Source organism: Etheostoma cragini, chromosome 8 (assembly GCF_013103735.1).
Source record: "Etheostoma cragini isolate CJK2018 chromosome 8, CSU_Ecrag_1.0, whole genome shotgun sequence".
In the NCBI taxonomy this organism is placed as follows: Eukaryota; Metazoa; Chordata; class Actinopteri; order Perciformes; family Percidae; genus Etheostoma; species Etheostoma cragini.
Window position 1 is genome coordinate 14,929,467 of NC_048414.1, and position 16,717 is coordinate 14,946,183.

Sequence of the window (16,717 nt, forward strand, 5' to 3'; positions counted from 1 at the left end):
GTAAACGACTGCACTTATCTTTCACAATCACTTGTTTGAAAATGGATCATGACTGAAAGTGTGAACATTACACTTAAGGTTGGCGGCTTAGTGTGATCTGGCAAATTTTAGAAAATCTACCCTACAGTGCATTCCATAGTATGAGGTAAACAAGTAGCTGGGAAGGATAAGTGTATGAGTTTATAAAAATGACTTTGTCTATCTTTACTTGCAGTTCTGTGGCATTTTCTTCTATTTTCTTTTTTAAATGAAGCACACCCTTTGTTACAGAGATAAGGTCAAAGCAAATCTCATCCTTTCATACTGGATTTTTTATTAACAAACATCTTAGAAGAAAGAACAATTTATGTTATGCTGAAATAATATATACAATAATTAATATTGTTTTGCTACCTAATATACTATGGATGTTTTTTGATGAAAAACTGGATTGGTTTGACCTGCAATCAGTGCTTATTTACAAATCATAACATGAGCTCTATTGATAGAATACCACTTTCAAATTGTGTGCATGTTGACATTGTTACATGTAAAAAGAATTTGACATGGTTCAAAAGGGGTCTAGGCACATGGGTCCATATTTGCAAAACTGAATGTAAAGCAAAACATAGGAAAAAGGAAGTGAACTATAAACAACATATCAGAGATGCAGTTTCAAATGCAAAACTGCAGCAAACATTGTGTGACAGTGGTAATTTTGATGGCTTGCCACCTCTGGTTATAGTTGTACAACTGTGCAGTGATCAAGGCTTTGCAAAAACATCTGGGTCATTATTGAACTAAACCTGAACAAAAGAAAAAACTGTTGTTGTTCACTGTATCATTAGGACCTCAGTGGTAACTGATGGTGCTTTGTAAAGAATGTTGGTATTTTATTTAGTGTAAACATTTTCATTTCATATCTCTCGTTGATGGCTTTGTTAAAGCGATGCTCATGCCCTCCAATAATTCTGCAATGTATGTGTGGCTACTTTATATTTTCTAATAAGACAACTTGCCTAGCTCCTATAACAGTCTTTTTTCATTATCTGGTATAAACAGAAGAAAAGTAAAGCCATCTATGTCAGCTCCGAGAGCCCATCAAAAGCTCATGAAGTCCACTGCATTATTTTTGTCTTTCCAATAACGTGATCAGAGCTATATAAACAGTATCAACTGTTGTTTTTTTATGATTATTGTATTTGTATGCCATGACCCATCTTTAGTTGGACAGTTTAACATTTTTATTTCCCCTGAATGGAGGAACAAATGCTGCGTTTTGAATTTCTCCAATTCATTTTTGTGTGACTGATGCTGGCCATGCTTCTACAATGTGACTATATCAACATCCACCGCAAAGTGCTTTTCCCAGTTTTCCTTCATGCGACAAATCATAAAAAGAGTTGCCAAATGCATGAATGCCTTGAACTTTGACGTTTTGGGACGAAGCGGCGGCTCTACATTCTAACATGCATGACATTGGAACAAATCAACTTTAAAGCAACTTCTCAACCTCTCAGCTTCATATTAAAATACATTCCATTTATATGAGTGGCATCCCTTTACGCCAGAGACAATGTAGATCTACAGTGAGCCTAATATGTGCGTTATCTGCTAAGCTTCATTAAGCCAGTTATCTCATATGAAGTCGTGGGGAGATGATTTTTAGAGAAAAAAAATCTTAATCTGACTAAAGGAATCTCACTCATTCAAGTTCAAAAATTGGTCCTGCAGTTCCGCACATGCTGGGGATTTGATAGCATCACTGGTGGCAATGGCAGCATGTTTGGCTGTTTGCTGGAAGTTCAGTGCTTCGCTGGACTTGAACAGCACTTGTGAGGGATGAAACTGGAACTTCTTATTGGCTGGACAAGGAACAATAAAAGTGTAGTTAACTATTAAAGTGCTCTGGTGTTTTCTCTGTTTTGCAAGTATTTTTCTTTCTCTGTGAGGACTCAAAAATGTGACTCTTTACTCTAAGCCTGAGTGTAAATGCAGCTAAAAACTGTGAGGGTGAGAGCACTTTTGTCTGAGTTCTGTTGTGAGTCAGGTTTACAGTCCATGGTGGAAGACGGGGCAATACAAAAATGTAAAAAATACCATTTTATTTACTAAAGTACATGATTATCAGCAACATGTGGTTTAATATCATAATTAGAAGTACAAGTGCTTACACAGAATGACCCGAAACAGAAACTAGACAACAGAAATATTGTCCTTATTAAACTTCTTAAAAAATATGAATGAAGCTATTCATCACAACTTTTTACCCTTTATGAAGCATGCAGTAAGGGAAAGGAGTACCAATTTTTTGCGGAGCTTGTTTAAATAGTGCTACTTTCCTAAATGCTGTTGTTGGGAAGTTTGTTCTACAAATCATCATATTTTATAAGCTTGTTTTATATATTATATGTAACATATTTATCTGCGATCCGATACCGGATAAGCGGATTAAGATGGATGGATGGATTTATCTGCCAAATACATTAGATCAGAAAACGTTTTTGTTGCTATAGGTACTAAGACAAAAGAAGTGCAATAGCAGTGAAGTTCAGAGTAATATACAAAGTATGTACATATAAAATGTATCGAATAAATAGCTTGTGTAATAAACAGTAAGTGGTATGAATACACTAGATGTAGACAGTATGAACATATTAAGCAACTAGTAGGTGTCAGATAAATGTAGTGGAGTAAAAAGTACAATATTTTTCTCTGAAATAAAAAAGCATTAGGTAACATAAAATGGAAATACTCAAGTAAAGTACAAGAAGATGAGAGTTGTATTTAAGTCAATGTATTCAGTCACATTCCACCACCGAGTCCAATACTGTAATGGAGTTTCAAGCTCAAATATGACTTTGAGTGTAAGTGAGTGCAGATATTAATGGCCAAAATAGAGATGACACAAACAAACCTTAAATGAGAAACACTATGTTGCACCAACTACAACAGTCACTTTTTATTGCTATAATGCACAACAGTAATACACGTACCAACAGCATACCAATACATTTAACTAAAGTTTGCCTTTGCTATGATAGACTTTTGTGGAGCAATATTAGTCATGGAAAAACTGTCTTACAATTCTATTTAGTTTTGGAGCTTTCAATCACATCACACGATCTTGATCTTTATCATATTAAGTCCACTAAAAAAAGATTGACAATGTAATGAAAAATTCCCAGTTATAAGTTTTAGTTCACAGTAAGTCAGCCCGAGTTCACTGGTGAATGAATTATGAATTGAATCTGAAGTTCTGATGGTATTGCAAGATTGGAAGTCCATTCAATAAAGCCAGTATGACACACACCCCAGGAGAATATTTCCAGTTTGGCAGTTTCCCTTTAAACATACACACAAAGCAATGTCAAAAGTTGTGACGAGTGCTTTCAAATTCAGACAGACTCTCCACTGGGGTCAGACAATTGGTGGTCACAGCTGCTTTTCGCACCATGTTAGAAGAAAAAAAACGCTTTTATCTGTAATCATTGCTGCCTTGGGACTTACGTAGTTTATCCTATAACTTTAGACTGGTTATGTGTGAAATATTCATAGAAGTGTTTCAGGGCTCACAAACCAGGTAAGAGAAACTAGAGCATAATTTATGATTCATGAGTATCTTCCAGTCAAGTGCTCAATTTATGTTTGGATTTCAACCATGTCTGTCTCTAGGAGAAAGCTATTCTTTAACTATATCAGATAGCGATTCAATCTGTCCTCCCTTACAGATAAGGCAGGCTGTCAATGTCTAGTTTTTCAGGCAGAAACAGCTGTTGGCAGCAGCTTGTCTCCTATCGAGTATCCAGCAGATGAAAAGCAGATTGATATCACTTGTCTTCATGGATTAGGTCAGACCAAATGAATCAGATTTTAGATACTTATTGGGCTTTAGGTCATCTCTCCGTTTCAAACAGGGGTCTTGATGGTTATTCACTGAAATCAGCTCAAAGAGAGAACAAAAGATCGAGAACTTTTTTTCAGTGGCTTATCGGTCCAAGCATATGGCCTGTGTGATAGGTCTGATCCCAGGTGGCGGTGTAACACTTTCCCCCAAAAACACACTCACAGGCTGCCGCTTGATTCAGTCTGACTGCTCCTCCAGATCCTATCCTTCGGACTTTAAACTCATACAGTTCTGGAAATATAGCTATTTGCTGACCATTGGTTTTTAAAAGATTTTATTCAATGTCACATTATAAAGTTTTATTAAATAATATTATTTAAAGTGCTACAATTTCATTTTGCAGCAATTGGCAGGAAGAAAAATACACTCCTTTGACCTCTTTGAGCATGTGTTTTTGCAGACAGGTGGGCAGTCCCAGGACAGTTTGTGTTTCGTCTTTGTAAATCTACACCTGTTCTTTGACAGCTCAGACAACACAAAACACACTTTAAAGTAGTGCACAGTTGACTAGAACCAGACTGCTGCTACTGGGAGACCTGAAACGTGACGCCCTCTCCGAGAAGCCTGCAATATGTCATGCTGTGTCAGCGTAAGACTGGCCGGGGCTCATGCAGGAAGGCTTTATTAGTGAAGGTCTCCATGCAGATATTGTGTTACCAGCCAGGGTTTAACCACTGAAGGATCATCAAAGTTTTACTGACATGCCATCACTGCAGAATCTGTTCCGGAGGTAAATTTAATGAATGTAATAGGATTAAGATGAGGCACAATAAAACCCCACTGAGTATGCCATTCATGGTGTGGACTGTTAAATTCACTTGTTTCAATCTCAATTTGAGGGCCCTGTGAGAAAACCAAATTGAAAGTGTGTGATAGCATGAGCGACCTCTGCTGGTGAGGATGAATGACACACATCAAGTGCACAGCACCAATCACAGCTGCACACAATTAAATCAAACAAAACTAAATTAAACTGCACTAAACAACTACCGGAAAAGATGGTTTTACATCTGACGTTAAATTAAAGTCTAAATCATTACATGAGTTTATGTGACAGCAGGAAAAATGCAATGACCCTGACCAGATAGAGCAGAAGTGAGTCAGAAGGCTGAAGTTTTCTCCTCAGACACATTTCACTCCTCAGAGCAACATCTCATGTCGTGCGAGAAGTGGCGCAGCCCCTCAGCTCAGCGTAAGTTGCGCAGGCCGGTCAAACTTTTAGTGCACTCACGCTTTCATGTATTCAGACTTGTGAAATAACTTTGTCATAACTCTTTGACTGCACAGGAAAAGTTGCCCAAGCAAACTATGCGCGCTGATTGCCCAACTCCTTCGGCGGAAAAGGACCCAGTCGGGATGCAGTCGAAAACAGAGCTCCAGACTGGCCATCGTGGTGAAGGTGTTTGTAAGAAAGGATGCGGGCTCCTGCTGTCCCGTGAGGATATTAACAAAGGGGACCACTGTTGTGTGGACTCGCTCCGCACTGTCACCGATGCGCTGGAAGAAAGAAGCGCAACTTTGGAGCATGAAAACCGGATGGCGAGGCTCAGGTGGAACAGGAGGGAGCAGTCCCTGGTAGCCCAGGTGTCAAGTCTGCAAAAAGAGGCCAGGCTATCGGCTCTCAAGTACCAACGGAGACTGCACCAATACATGCTGCACATCAGCAGCATTGCAGAGCAGGTCACTGGGTACTACAAGGTGAGAGGGATGGTTGATTTGATGCGTGAATGTGGTGCAACAACTGAAATAATCCTGGAAAAGTATAATTTATGGTTTCACTTTGAGTCAAGACTGGATGTTAAATACACTGTAAATTACAGGCTGATTAACACACTTTTGTGTTTGTTGTCTGAATTAGAGAGATGTGAGAACAGCTGCTGACACGCAGAGCCAGACATCAGATGTAGCAACATGTGCAGAGGGAATGCCACAGGAGCAGCTCAACGCACCTGAGGTAAGCAGTGCACACTTACTGCGCACAGCTTCTGTATCTGTATCCTTCCCCTTGAAGTCCTGGAAACATGTATGGCTCATAGGCTACATTTAAACGGTTTGGAACCCAAACTTGTGTGTATCCGAAATGCGCAGCGGCAGTCACCGTTGGTGTCCACTGAGACACTTCCCCATGTTGTTGATGTTAGGCATTGGGTGTTTTTAAAAGCAGAGCTCTTGTGCACCAGGATTTTGCCTCTTCTTACTTTGTTTCACCTGCTGCCACAGCTCAACCATAACCCTGCTGAAAGATGATTATTTGTGTAAGTTGTTGACTTTTGGATCACATTAAATGCTACAGTGACGTGGAATGCTCTCTAATCACATGTCATTTACTATGTTGTGGCCTATTTTCCTCATAGCAAGCGTGTGTTATTTGTAGAATTAACTTTAATTTTTATTACAAATACCATGTTTAATGTGTTTGTGTATTCAATACAGTGTATGTATTTGCCAGCAATGTGTGATCTCCTCAGTGCCCCAGTTAGAGCTTTGTCACACCTCTGATCTCTGTGGAGGATTCCAACTTGTTGTGTCCAACTATCTGAAGTATCTTTATCATTGTCTTTGGATTTCAGCTGATCCGATATTGATATCTGAGTTGTGTCCTTACCCTTTCTTGAAAGTTTGCGGTTAGAACACCTTATCACATTTCACTTAGAATCCCAACATCCTAACTGTAGTCAAGCCTTGCAAAGAAAAATGTAACCCAAAAATTTCTTAGTAGAAAAATAAGATGAGATTTCATTGAAATTGTGCTCTATATTAAAAAATTATGCAATTAAGTTTCTACGGACAGAACAGTATATGAGTGAACATCTTTGTCAATATCTTGAGCCCCATATGTACATTTTGCATATGCTTGCTGTAGCCATGCTCGAAAATTGAAAATACTAGAAAACTAAATACTCTCATCTGTAATTGACAGGCTAAACTATATGGACATGTTTTCTTGCTGCTCATCAATCTTTGCTAATGCAGGGAGTAATTTATAATTAATAGTAATTAGTAATTTATGTCTATATCTACAAAAAGTTCTTGTTTTAGTAAGCTCACAAGGTAGCCTAAAAGTTTGTGTTATTAACCATCCAGTCAGGGACTGTTGTGTTTGGGCTGCTGCTGAGGGTGGATGGGTTTAATCGAGGTGACTGTCAAATAAAGTATCTCTCTAATTGCCTACGACACGCTGTGAGTGCAACGGACTCCCTTTTAAATTATGTGGAAAGCTGTTCTCTCTCCTCTGCCAGTGCTGGGCAGTAACACACCGGGCATTTATTTTCAGCTCTCTTGTCATTGTCTAAAAACCCCACTTTAATGCCTGTTTAATAGTTTTCTCACTGTGTTTTCTTCTTTTGCTTTCCAAATGGATTTTCCACTACTTGAGAGAGGTTGGTTGCAGTGCATCAAACAAAGTTTTACAGTTTATTGAATATCCACTTTGTTGGAAAAGTGATGGTCTTTCTGTCTGCATGGACATGTTGGATGACCACTAAACATCCCATTAGCAGGTAAGGATTGTCCCACTCAAGGTCTCTTTTTGTGGATAGAAAGCCTAATTGACCCTCTAAGCCTCTTTACTGTAGCATGGCACACATGCATTTTAAAAACAGTGGTTCCCAACACAACCACGGTGAGCAGATTTAGCCTTAGCTAGGTAGTTTAGCTTTAAATTGTGAGTTGGTTGAAACTGAAAATGTCTGATATAATCTGGAAAGACTGAGGCTGAAGCTACATAGCCAAACAGCCTCACTACCTACTATGTAGAGCACATTGAAATAGAGCTGTGTCATTGTTCTTACAGCATGTTGCAAGTAGGCTAATTAGCCTTCATATTATGGTTGGGTATATAACGAATGGACTTGGATGCTCGCTATAGAAATGCATAGTCCTACCTGCAATACAGAGGTTACATTTGCGCATAATGTTTTTGCTTCACTTTTACAAGAGATAATGGCTTTGGGTATGTTGATGAATTTGGCAACCGCAACACTAACTCAAGTTTAGCTGGGTTTGATAAATAAAGAGCAGGTTTGAGCTGCCAACGTTACTCTAAACTCTGATGTACTAACTTAGCGTCAAGGACTAGCTCCCACACCATTGGGGATACTATAATGTACACAATTGGGCCGGTTAAAAAAAAAAAAAAAAACTCAATCTGTAACCCTACAAAAAATGTTCTTTGATTTTGGAGCTACACTTGTTACTTATGTTTATAGTTAGCTGGGCATGCTAAACACACTTTTTATTCAGTTCCTGTCAATTAGTTGTTGTGTTTTTGGAAAAGCTAAAAAAAAACTACCACCCTCCAAACTCTTAAATGCTTAGAATCTGTCTTATTACTGTCCCATGCACACCGCTTTATGTGGATTAAGCTTTACAGGCCTGCCGTGCTAGGTCACAGGTGCTAAGCTATGATTGGAAAATCGCTGTTCAGGGAACAGGTTTAGCCATCGTTAATTGATGTGCTGGTTGGCTTAACTAATTGAGTTACACCTTGCATAATGGTTTAATCTTTTTCTTTTTTTTCGAGTGGTTTGTGGACAATGACATTATTGTTTAAACATGAACAAAGAAGCTTTGAGTCTATTGTTGAAGTGGCTCTAGAAACTAAGCAGTTCCACAGATGTCAGTTGTTCTTTGTCAATGATCCTGATGTCTGCTGTAGAAAACGGTTTGTTGAGAGCTTGTGTGTGGAGATAAATATATAGACTGACTTAATGCGATATAAAGCATATTTTTCCATGTACCTCAGAGATCTAGATCTAGCTGATAGGTTCAGTGGGCTGACAGTGAAGGCATTCGGTGGCTGTGTGTGAGTCAGCCTGTTTTGCTATGTTGAAAAAGGATAATGGAAGCAAGACTCCGCATTGAAACGGTCTAACAGGATTAGTCACCGCTGCAAAAACATACAATCTTCCCCATTTGTCCAAATGTTTGTTTAAAATCAGATGAATACACAAATGAAACCCCAATTGAGGTAAAAACCGTCCCAATCCTCCTCCTCCTTTTTATACAGCCAACATCCCCCAAATTCACAAGTTGAAGTCAGTTTGGAATGAAGAAACATTTTCATGTAATTCACAATGAACATTTTCATTTTATCATTCTTTACCAACGCTTTTGTGTCTGCTGCGCAGGAGAGTTAAAATCTATTTCGTTGACCCAGACTGTGACTGCAACACTTCAGGGAAGGGCTGTTGACAGAAATGGTGTAGCCCTTTCACCTGTCTGAGAGTGAGAGTACACTAGCTCCAGCTAATTCTTCTTTTTGTTCGGATCAAAAGACAAGAAAGGGTCAGGGTAGAGTGAGAAATGATTGGATAGTACACAACTCGAGTATCGGTCTCATCAAAATCCAATCTAGCATGAGAGACAGGGACAAAAGCAGGCACTCAATAACAAAATATTGCATGAAACGATTGCTTCATGACAAGAGAAAACGTCTGCTTTTGTCAGTTTATTTGATGCTTTTCTTGCCCGGACTGAACCCCAACATATGATAAACAAGTGAATATCTTTTCCAGATTAAAGTTTGGTATTGGTGTGGTTGAAACAAGTTTATATGTCGCTTCAAACAAATACAGATGTCTTATGGTCAAATCAGTTGGGCGCACAGTTGCACACATCTTTTTACTGCTTGTCTAGACAGCTTCATAGTGTCTTTGTGCTCCAATTCCCCAAAGAACTGTACTGAAAATGAAAGAGAATGCTTGTATTCAGATGAAATGGCTTAAAGTCATTGCTTTACCATTTGCTGCCTGTCTCTCACAGCTGACAGATCAGGAAAATGGGATTGGTTGGAAATGGAAATTGAGTCGATCTAACAGTCCTTTTTAAACTTCTGTTGACACGTGGGGCTGCCATGTCTTATGTGGTTTAACTCTCTGGAGGTGTTTTCAGTGCCTTTTCTGCTCTGTTTGGGACGTCATTGAGAGAGAGAGAGAGAGAGAGAGAGAGAGAGAGAGAGAGAGAGAGAGAGAGAGAGAGAGAGAGAGAGAGAGAGAGAGAGAGAGAGAGAGAGAGAGAGAGAGAGAGAGAGAGAGAGAGAGAGAGAGAGAGAGAGAGAGAGAGAGAGAGAGAGAGAGAGAGAGAGAGAGAGAGAGAGAGAGAGATTCCAGAATATAATAAAATCACCAAGCAATAATAACACACCATAAACTAAAATTAAAACAATGACTGTTTCAAAGGCCTTTTGAAATAAGAGTGTCTTTAGGCTCTTCTAAGTAAGCGTTCTTACTTAGCGCTCTCAGGTACCAAAATTAGTTCTCAGTAGTAACGATGTAATTCTTACTTGTGTACTGATATTGCAAGACAACTTTTAACTTTGTCAAAAAATGTAGCTCAGTGTAAATTCTTAATCAATGCTCTCTTCCTAAATCGAAACAGCTGTGGGAGAATTTCAACCTTCCTGCTAAACCAATCAGAATTGTACGTTCATTTCAAGGGCCAATCACAGAGTCACAACCCTGCTCTAAATTTGTTCTCCCTTTGCCATCAGCTGTTGTTTTAGTCAAAGGGTGCAAACCTCCACCTCCAGTCATTGTCTACTCCAGCTGACGGTTCTGGAGCCTCCTTTGGTCTGGTCTCCGGGCTCCTTTGTCGCCAACCCCGGTGTCTAGATTCCATCGGGGGGGTTATGATGGTTCTCTAGCCCTATATACAAACTATTAGTGTAAGGATGGAGTTTACATTTAATCTCCAAAGAATTTGTACATTCTATTATGCTTTACAATAAACCTTTTTTGCGTATCTGCAAACATGTCTCTCCTGATTGAAATATTAACGTTTTAATCTCACAAGATCTTGTCAAACCTTTACCATATTGTGTGTGTGTGTGTGTGTGGGAAGTTGCTGGTTTATTAGATACACTTAGCTTATATTAATGCATTCAAATACAGCTGCCAGCGGTACATTTTTTTTAGATGAAGGTTATAATAATGGTCAGTTTGGTTGTTTCTTGTATTTACGCTTATCTCAATTATATAAATGGGGGGGTAACAAAATATTTGTATAATGCATCACAATTCAATAATTCAACAAACGCAGAATGAAGTTCAACCTTTAGAGGTACAGCTCTACAATAATCATAATACTTATAGTATGTTTTGTCTGCTTTAAAATGTGGGGAATGCAGTTCATTGGTTAACCATATTCTGGCTCAACGGATACATAGCTGGGATAAAGCCTGACACATGGCCTGTCTCTCGCTTGCTAGATGTCCCTCCCCTCTCTCTGTTCTCAGGGCTTAGTGTTAGCCTTGACGGTTTTGATTGGTTTAAAGAAATATAAACATGCTAGCGCATAGTTTTTCTCCTATCCCAGAGTAGATGGCGGTGTAGCCAGACCAGACGATTAGTCAAGCAAAAAAAAATAAAATTCAATATCTATTAATCAATTAAAAATGCCAACCATTCACAGGTTTTAACTTCTCAACTGTCATATTTTTGGTATCTTTGTAACTGAATACTTTTGGACCTTGACCTGTAAGTGATTGCCATATATTACATTTTTATACACCAAACTATTAATCAGATTAATAAATGATGACACAAATTGATAATTTCAGCCTGTACAAATATCACACTCCTAGCATTTGACAAATAGCAATGAATATATTTTGTCTTTTGTGAAGCTACTATGTGTTTTGTGTCTGACAAACTTTATTTGTGCACTTGCTTCTTCTTTGTAACAATATGGTCCCAGTATGAACCTTTTCTCTATCTGCCGACCGTTTCCCTGCTGTTTTTCCCAGGAACAAGGTTTGAGCAGATGTTCATGTATTGCAGCTCAGTCCTCTACTGTATCTTCCCTCTCAGGTGTACTGCAGGAAGCTTTCGGTGACTGGAGTGATTTATCATTTCACTTATCCGGGAAGAGAACGCTCGGTTTTATTCACACCTTAATGACTGTAGCTCATCGCTCTCAGCTACCTTTCTGTGAACTGAAGTGAGAGCCTTGAGTTCGGAATTCATCAGCCAACATCTGGAAAAGAGCCTATTGTCAAAGAGGCTGTAAACTGGGAGGCTGAATAGAAACTGATGAACTTTCCAGGTCACTTCCTAGTGTGGTATTTTAAGGCATCCCACAGCGTACATGAAATTGCTTATTCATACTGAGGCACATAGGCAGACATTCATACATTCATACTAATGTACAGACAGATTTTGTAACTATTGTTAAAAAAAATATATATATATATATATATATATATATATATATATATATATATATATATATATATATATATATATATATATATATATATATATATATATATATATATATCTCACACAGCTATTCTACACAACTGGCACAGATGATGTATTACTCCTACCCCACTTTTAACTGATGTCATGGAACGCTCCAATGTACATGAGCACTCTAGTGCAACCAAATGCTGTCTTCTGTCTTTTAGCGTGATGAGAATGAGAAAATGGCTTGTTGTAAAGATGATTAAACAACTAAAAATGTCTGTGGTCCAATCTAAATTCAGGCGCCCCCGCTGTTCCCATCTTTGCCATTACTGGGAAGTTTAATTGGTCAGTGACCTCATGCCTTTTGAACGCACACGCACCTACTGATTTTCCTCTAGTCTTGATAAACATGTGGCTTAACCTACAGCTGTTACAGGGAGATTACAGTGAAAGCCTTGAGTCAGCATACACAACCAGCTGCATGTGTACGCACACACACACACATACACAGCCGTGGCTACTCTACTCTATCATCAGGGCTCTCTGTGCAGCTTGTAATGAGTGTGTAAATGAGGAAAAGTCGTGGCCAGAGCCAGTGCTCTCCTACCGAGTTAAACACAACATCGCCATTGCCAGTATAAGGGCAGTATTATTAATAATCAATTATTTGATGGTTAATTAAGCAGTTTGATAAGAAACCTCTAACCTTTAGCCTTTAACTGGAAGTGCAGTATCATCTGTGTTTACTGCACATTCATCTGCACTGAATTAAGTCTGCCTCTGCTTTTGTCGACATGAGGATTAGAACTTAATTACATCTGGGCAGAGGCTGCCATGTAGTCAGTCAGAAACAACCATGCAGTGGGAGTCTGATGCAGTACATTAAGGAGGTGTTGAGGAGAGGGATAAGCCTGTCTAATATATGCCAGGTGCATCCAGGGTATTAGAAAACACTGGCATGGCACTGTGCGGCTGCCAAGACAAGGGATCAAAACAAGCCTACCCTTTTGAATCCTTGCTCTCATTTTATGTTGAAGGCCAACACTTGCCTGTGTCGGGCATTGTTGAGTGCAAGAAAACTGTAAAATTTTGTTTTATATCTGCACACAGTAGCATACAAAATGCAGGCGCACACAAACAAGCAAATGTTGGCAGAAATTGCAGTGGGTCATCAGTCAGTTTCCTCTTGTGGTATCTAGTCATGCAGACAGTTTTGGTTTTCTTTGTCTAGATTTATCCATCTTTGAGATGTCTACCTTCATCCTAGTACAAAGGAGGAATTTTGTTTGTGGTCCAAACAACAATGAATTAATGTCCTCTTTCTTTAAAGAAAATTCAGACTTCACTATAATCAGCTTTCTCTGTGGCAGTTTTTATAAAAACAGGTTAGAGCAAGGCAATGCCTGGACAAATGAATATTTAAAAATATATTTATAACTGAACCAACTCTTTAAGAGTTTGCAGCTAAATGGCAGGACTAGAATACTATAATGGTTGCAATGATAATGCTAATAAGCGGATGTTGAATGGTATAATGTCTTTCATCTTTGCCATCTTAGTTTAATGTGGGATAATTTGCTTATAGGCACTTAACCCAAAGTGGGGTTGAGCTGGTATTTAGTCAAACTAAAGTATTTAAACATTGGCCTGATGAAGCTACATGTAAAGTTAAGAGAAAAGTTAGATTACAATTCATCCTGAGGGAAACATGAATGTGTGTTCCAAACAGAAGTCTCAAATCACAATTCAATGTCTGATTATATTTGATGGGATATTTCAGTCTGAACCAAAGTGACCGGCTAACCAACATTGCCATTTGTACATAATTTAAATATTTCCATTCTACCTCGTACAAACGCAGACATCCTCTTCCAGATATGCTGCGTCATGAATATTGAGTCTATTCCCTTATTTCTGTGTCAAAGACTCATCCCTATTATTCCATAATAATATGAATAGCAACATTAAATCTCAAATATTCCTCCTCACTGTGAATAAAGGGGCTCCTTCCTATCATAGCCAGAGACTGGTGTTTGCCCGTTGTATCGTGACTTTTTAGGAAGTAAGTATTACTTAGGAAGAGTATTATTTTTGCAGCCAGATAGAGCTGTTTAATTCTATTCCAATTATTGCCTTCATGTTATTGCTAGAAATTTGAAAGGAATGTCTAATGGATGCTTTTAATTAGCGAAATGGGCTTGCAAAGTATGAATAGTCATTGTGATTTCTGTTGTCCTACAGATAAAGCTCATAATAGTTTTAATATTTTGAAAGGAAAGTAATAGTTTCAAACAAGTATATTAAATGTTCTTTTTTCATTGAAATCTTAGGCATTATGCAGTCATTTCATCACCATTGAATACATTGTCAGTATTTAGTGTCATAGATCATCATGTGGGATTACTGATATCACTGTTTACTTTTTGAAAACTTCTAATGGCAAGTCTCAGTTGGAGTCTCAAGTCTAAAAGGAAAATCCTTAAAGTGTAATTCTCGCCAAAATGCAACCTAGGGACTTTTTGTGAATGTACCCACATACAGTCAAACTTTTTTTTTAAAGTATAATGAGGATGTATGCACCACTTTTAAGATTTATCGTATTTTTGTTTTGGGTCTTGCACATGACTGCCATCATGGTAGCTATAAAATACCTATTTTAGACGTCAAAGACAGACCTGGATATGTTTATTTAGTGAGTTCATACTTTCATGTTAATGATCAAAAAGATTATTCACACCTGTTAACCTATTCATTCCTCATTGTTAATGTAAGTTGTGTAGTGTGTAAATGTATGTAGGATTCATTTTGGCTGTAGTTAGCATTTTTAATCCTTCTAGTCACCTGAGCCACCCCTGCATTGTAGAGTTGGTATGGTCCAATTTTAGGGGCGGGCTTCAGGCCTATGTAGTCTAGCAGTTGAGGGTGTAGGACGTAAGTCTGTTGTATACCCCTCAGAAATGACTTGCCTGTAGGTCTTTTTGATGTTGTGATCTTTATGACTATCATGTCATTTACTTTTATTTAAGTATTTTATTTTTCTTTAATTTGGATTTTGTTAATGGTTCTTGTTGCCTAAGGGCCTTAATTGCGAATATAAATAAAATCCCATCTTTTTCCAAACACATCTCCACCTCCTCCAGAGTGGTTTTTCACTTACTCGACTACTGGCTACATCTACCCCAGGTCAAGTGGCCTTTAGAATGGGAGTGCTAGGGGACACTACTATGATAGCATCAAAATCACTATTTTAAAAACTACAAACACATATTGTTTCTGTATACAGAGTTATTAAAAAGAGTTTTTGAACAACTCACTTTAGCTATTGGTCCAGTTGCTGCCATCTCACCCAAGAGTTTGTGTACACAATGTTCTCAATGCTCAAGTTCATGTGCAGAGCCCCTGGTGATACTTCAAGCAAAGTATCAGTGATTTCAGTATTTGTAGTGTTTTAAAAATAGTGATGTTGATGCCATTGTACTATTCAAAAGGCCACTTGACCCAAAATGAAAATATGGTAAATCTGATAAATGGTGCTTCTGTCCTAATTATGCTCTTAAACGAAAGTTTGACTTGGGTACATTTACAAAAAGACCCTAGGTTGTATTTTGGCGCGAGTACACTTTAAGTCACAAATCTTTCAAGTCCCTGAATGAATGAATGAATGAATGAATGAATGAATTAATTAATTAATGCTTATACAGAGAGCAAAATAAGTATTTGAACACCCTGCTATTTTGCCAGTTCTCCCACTTAGAAATCATGGAGGGGGTTTGAAATTGTCATCGTAGGTGCATGTCCACTGTGAGAGACCTAATCTAATTAAAAAAAAATCCAGAAATCACAATATATGATGCAAATAAGTATTTGATCACCTGTCTATCAGCTAGAATTCTGACCCTCAAAGACCTGTTAGTCTGCCTTCAAAATGTCCACCTCCACTCCATTTATTATCCTAAATTAGATGTACCTGTTTGAGGTCGTTAGCTGCATAAAGACACCTGTCCACCCCATACAATCAGTAAGAATCCAACTACTAACCTGGCCAAGACCAAAGAGTTGTCCAAAGACACTAGAGACAAAATTGTACATCTCCACAAGGCCGGAAAGGGCTACGGGGAAATTGCCAAGCAGCTTAGTGAAAAAAGGTCCACTGTTTGGGCAATCCTTAAAAAATGGAAGAAGCTAAACATGACTGTCAATCTCCCTCGGACTGGGGCTCCATGCAAGATCTCACCTCGTGGGGTCTCAATGATCCTAAAAAAGGTGAGAAATCAGCCCAGAACTACACGGGAGGAGCTGTTCAATAACCTGAAAAGAACTGGGACCACCTTTTCCAAGGTTACTGTTGGTAATACACTAAGACGTCATGGTTTGAAATTATGCATGGCACGGAAGGTTACCCTTCTTAAACCAGTACATGTCAAGGCCCGTCTTAAGTTTGCCAATGACCATTTGGATGATCCAGAGGAGTCATGGGAGAAAGTCATGTGGTCAGATGAGACCAAAATAGAACTTTTTGGTCATAACCGTGTTTATTGGAAGAAGAATGATGAGTACCATCCCTACTGTTTATTTGTTTATTTGTTTATTTCAAAGGATCCCCATTAGCTGACGCCGAGACGACAGCTAATCTTCCTGGGGTCCA

The 16,717-nt window shown here is 38.5% G+C and overlaps 1 protein-coding gene across 2 annotated transcripts in view; it reads left to right on the top strand.

Annotated features, from left to right (window-relative positions):
• The first annotated feature begins 4,804 nt into the window (after window positions 1-4,804).
• Window positions 4,805-16,717, top strand: part of LOC117949414 (PDZ domain-containing RING finger protein 4-like) — a 113,341-nt gene continuing 101,428 nt past the window's right edge. The window contains exons 1-2 of one of the 2 annotated variants that reach the window (XM_034879680.1): window positions 4,805-5,584; window positions 5,745-5,840. In XM_034879680.1, coding sequence (XP_034735571.1) covers window positions 5,195-5,584; window positions 5,745-5,840 — 486 coding nt within the window. In that variant the 5' untranslated portion in view covers window positions 4,805-5,194. The remainder of the gene's footprint in view (window positions 5,585-5,744; window positions 5,841-16,717) is intronic. The other variant, XM_034879679.1, reaches the window with a different exon arrangement.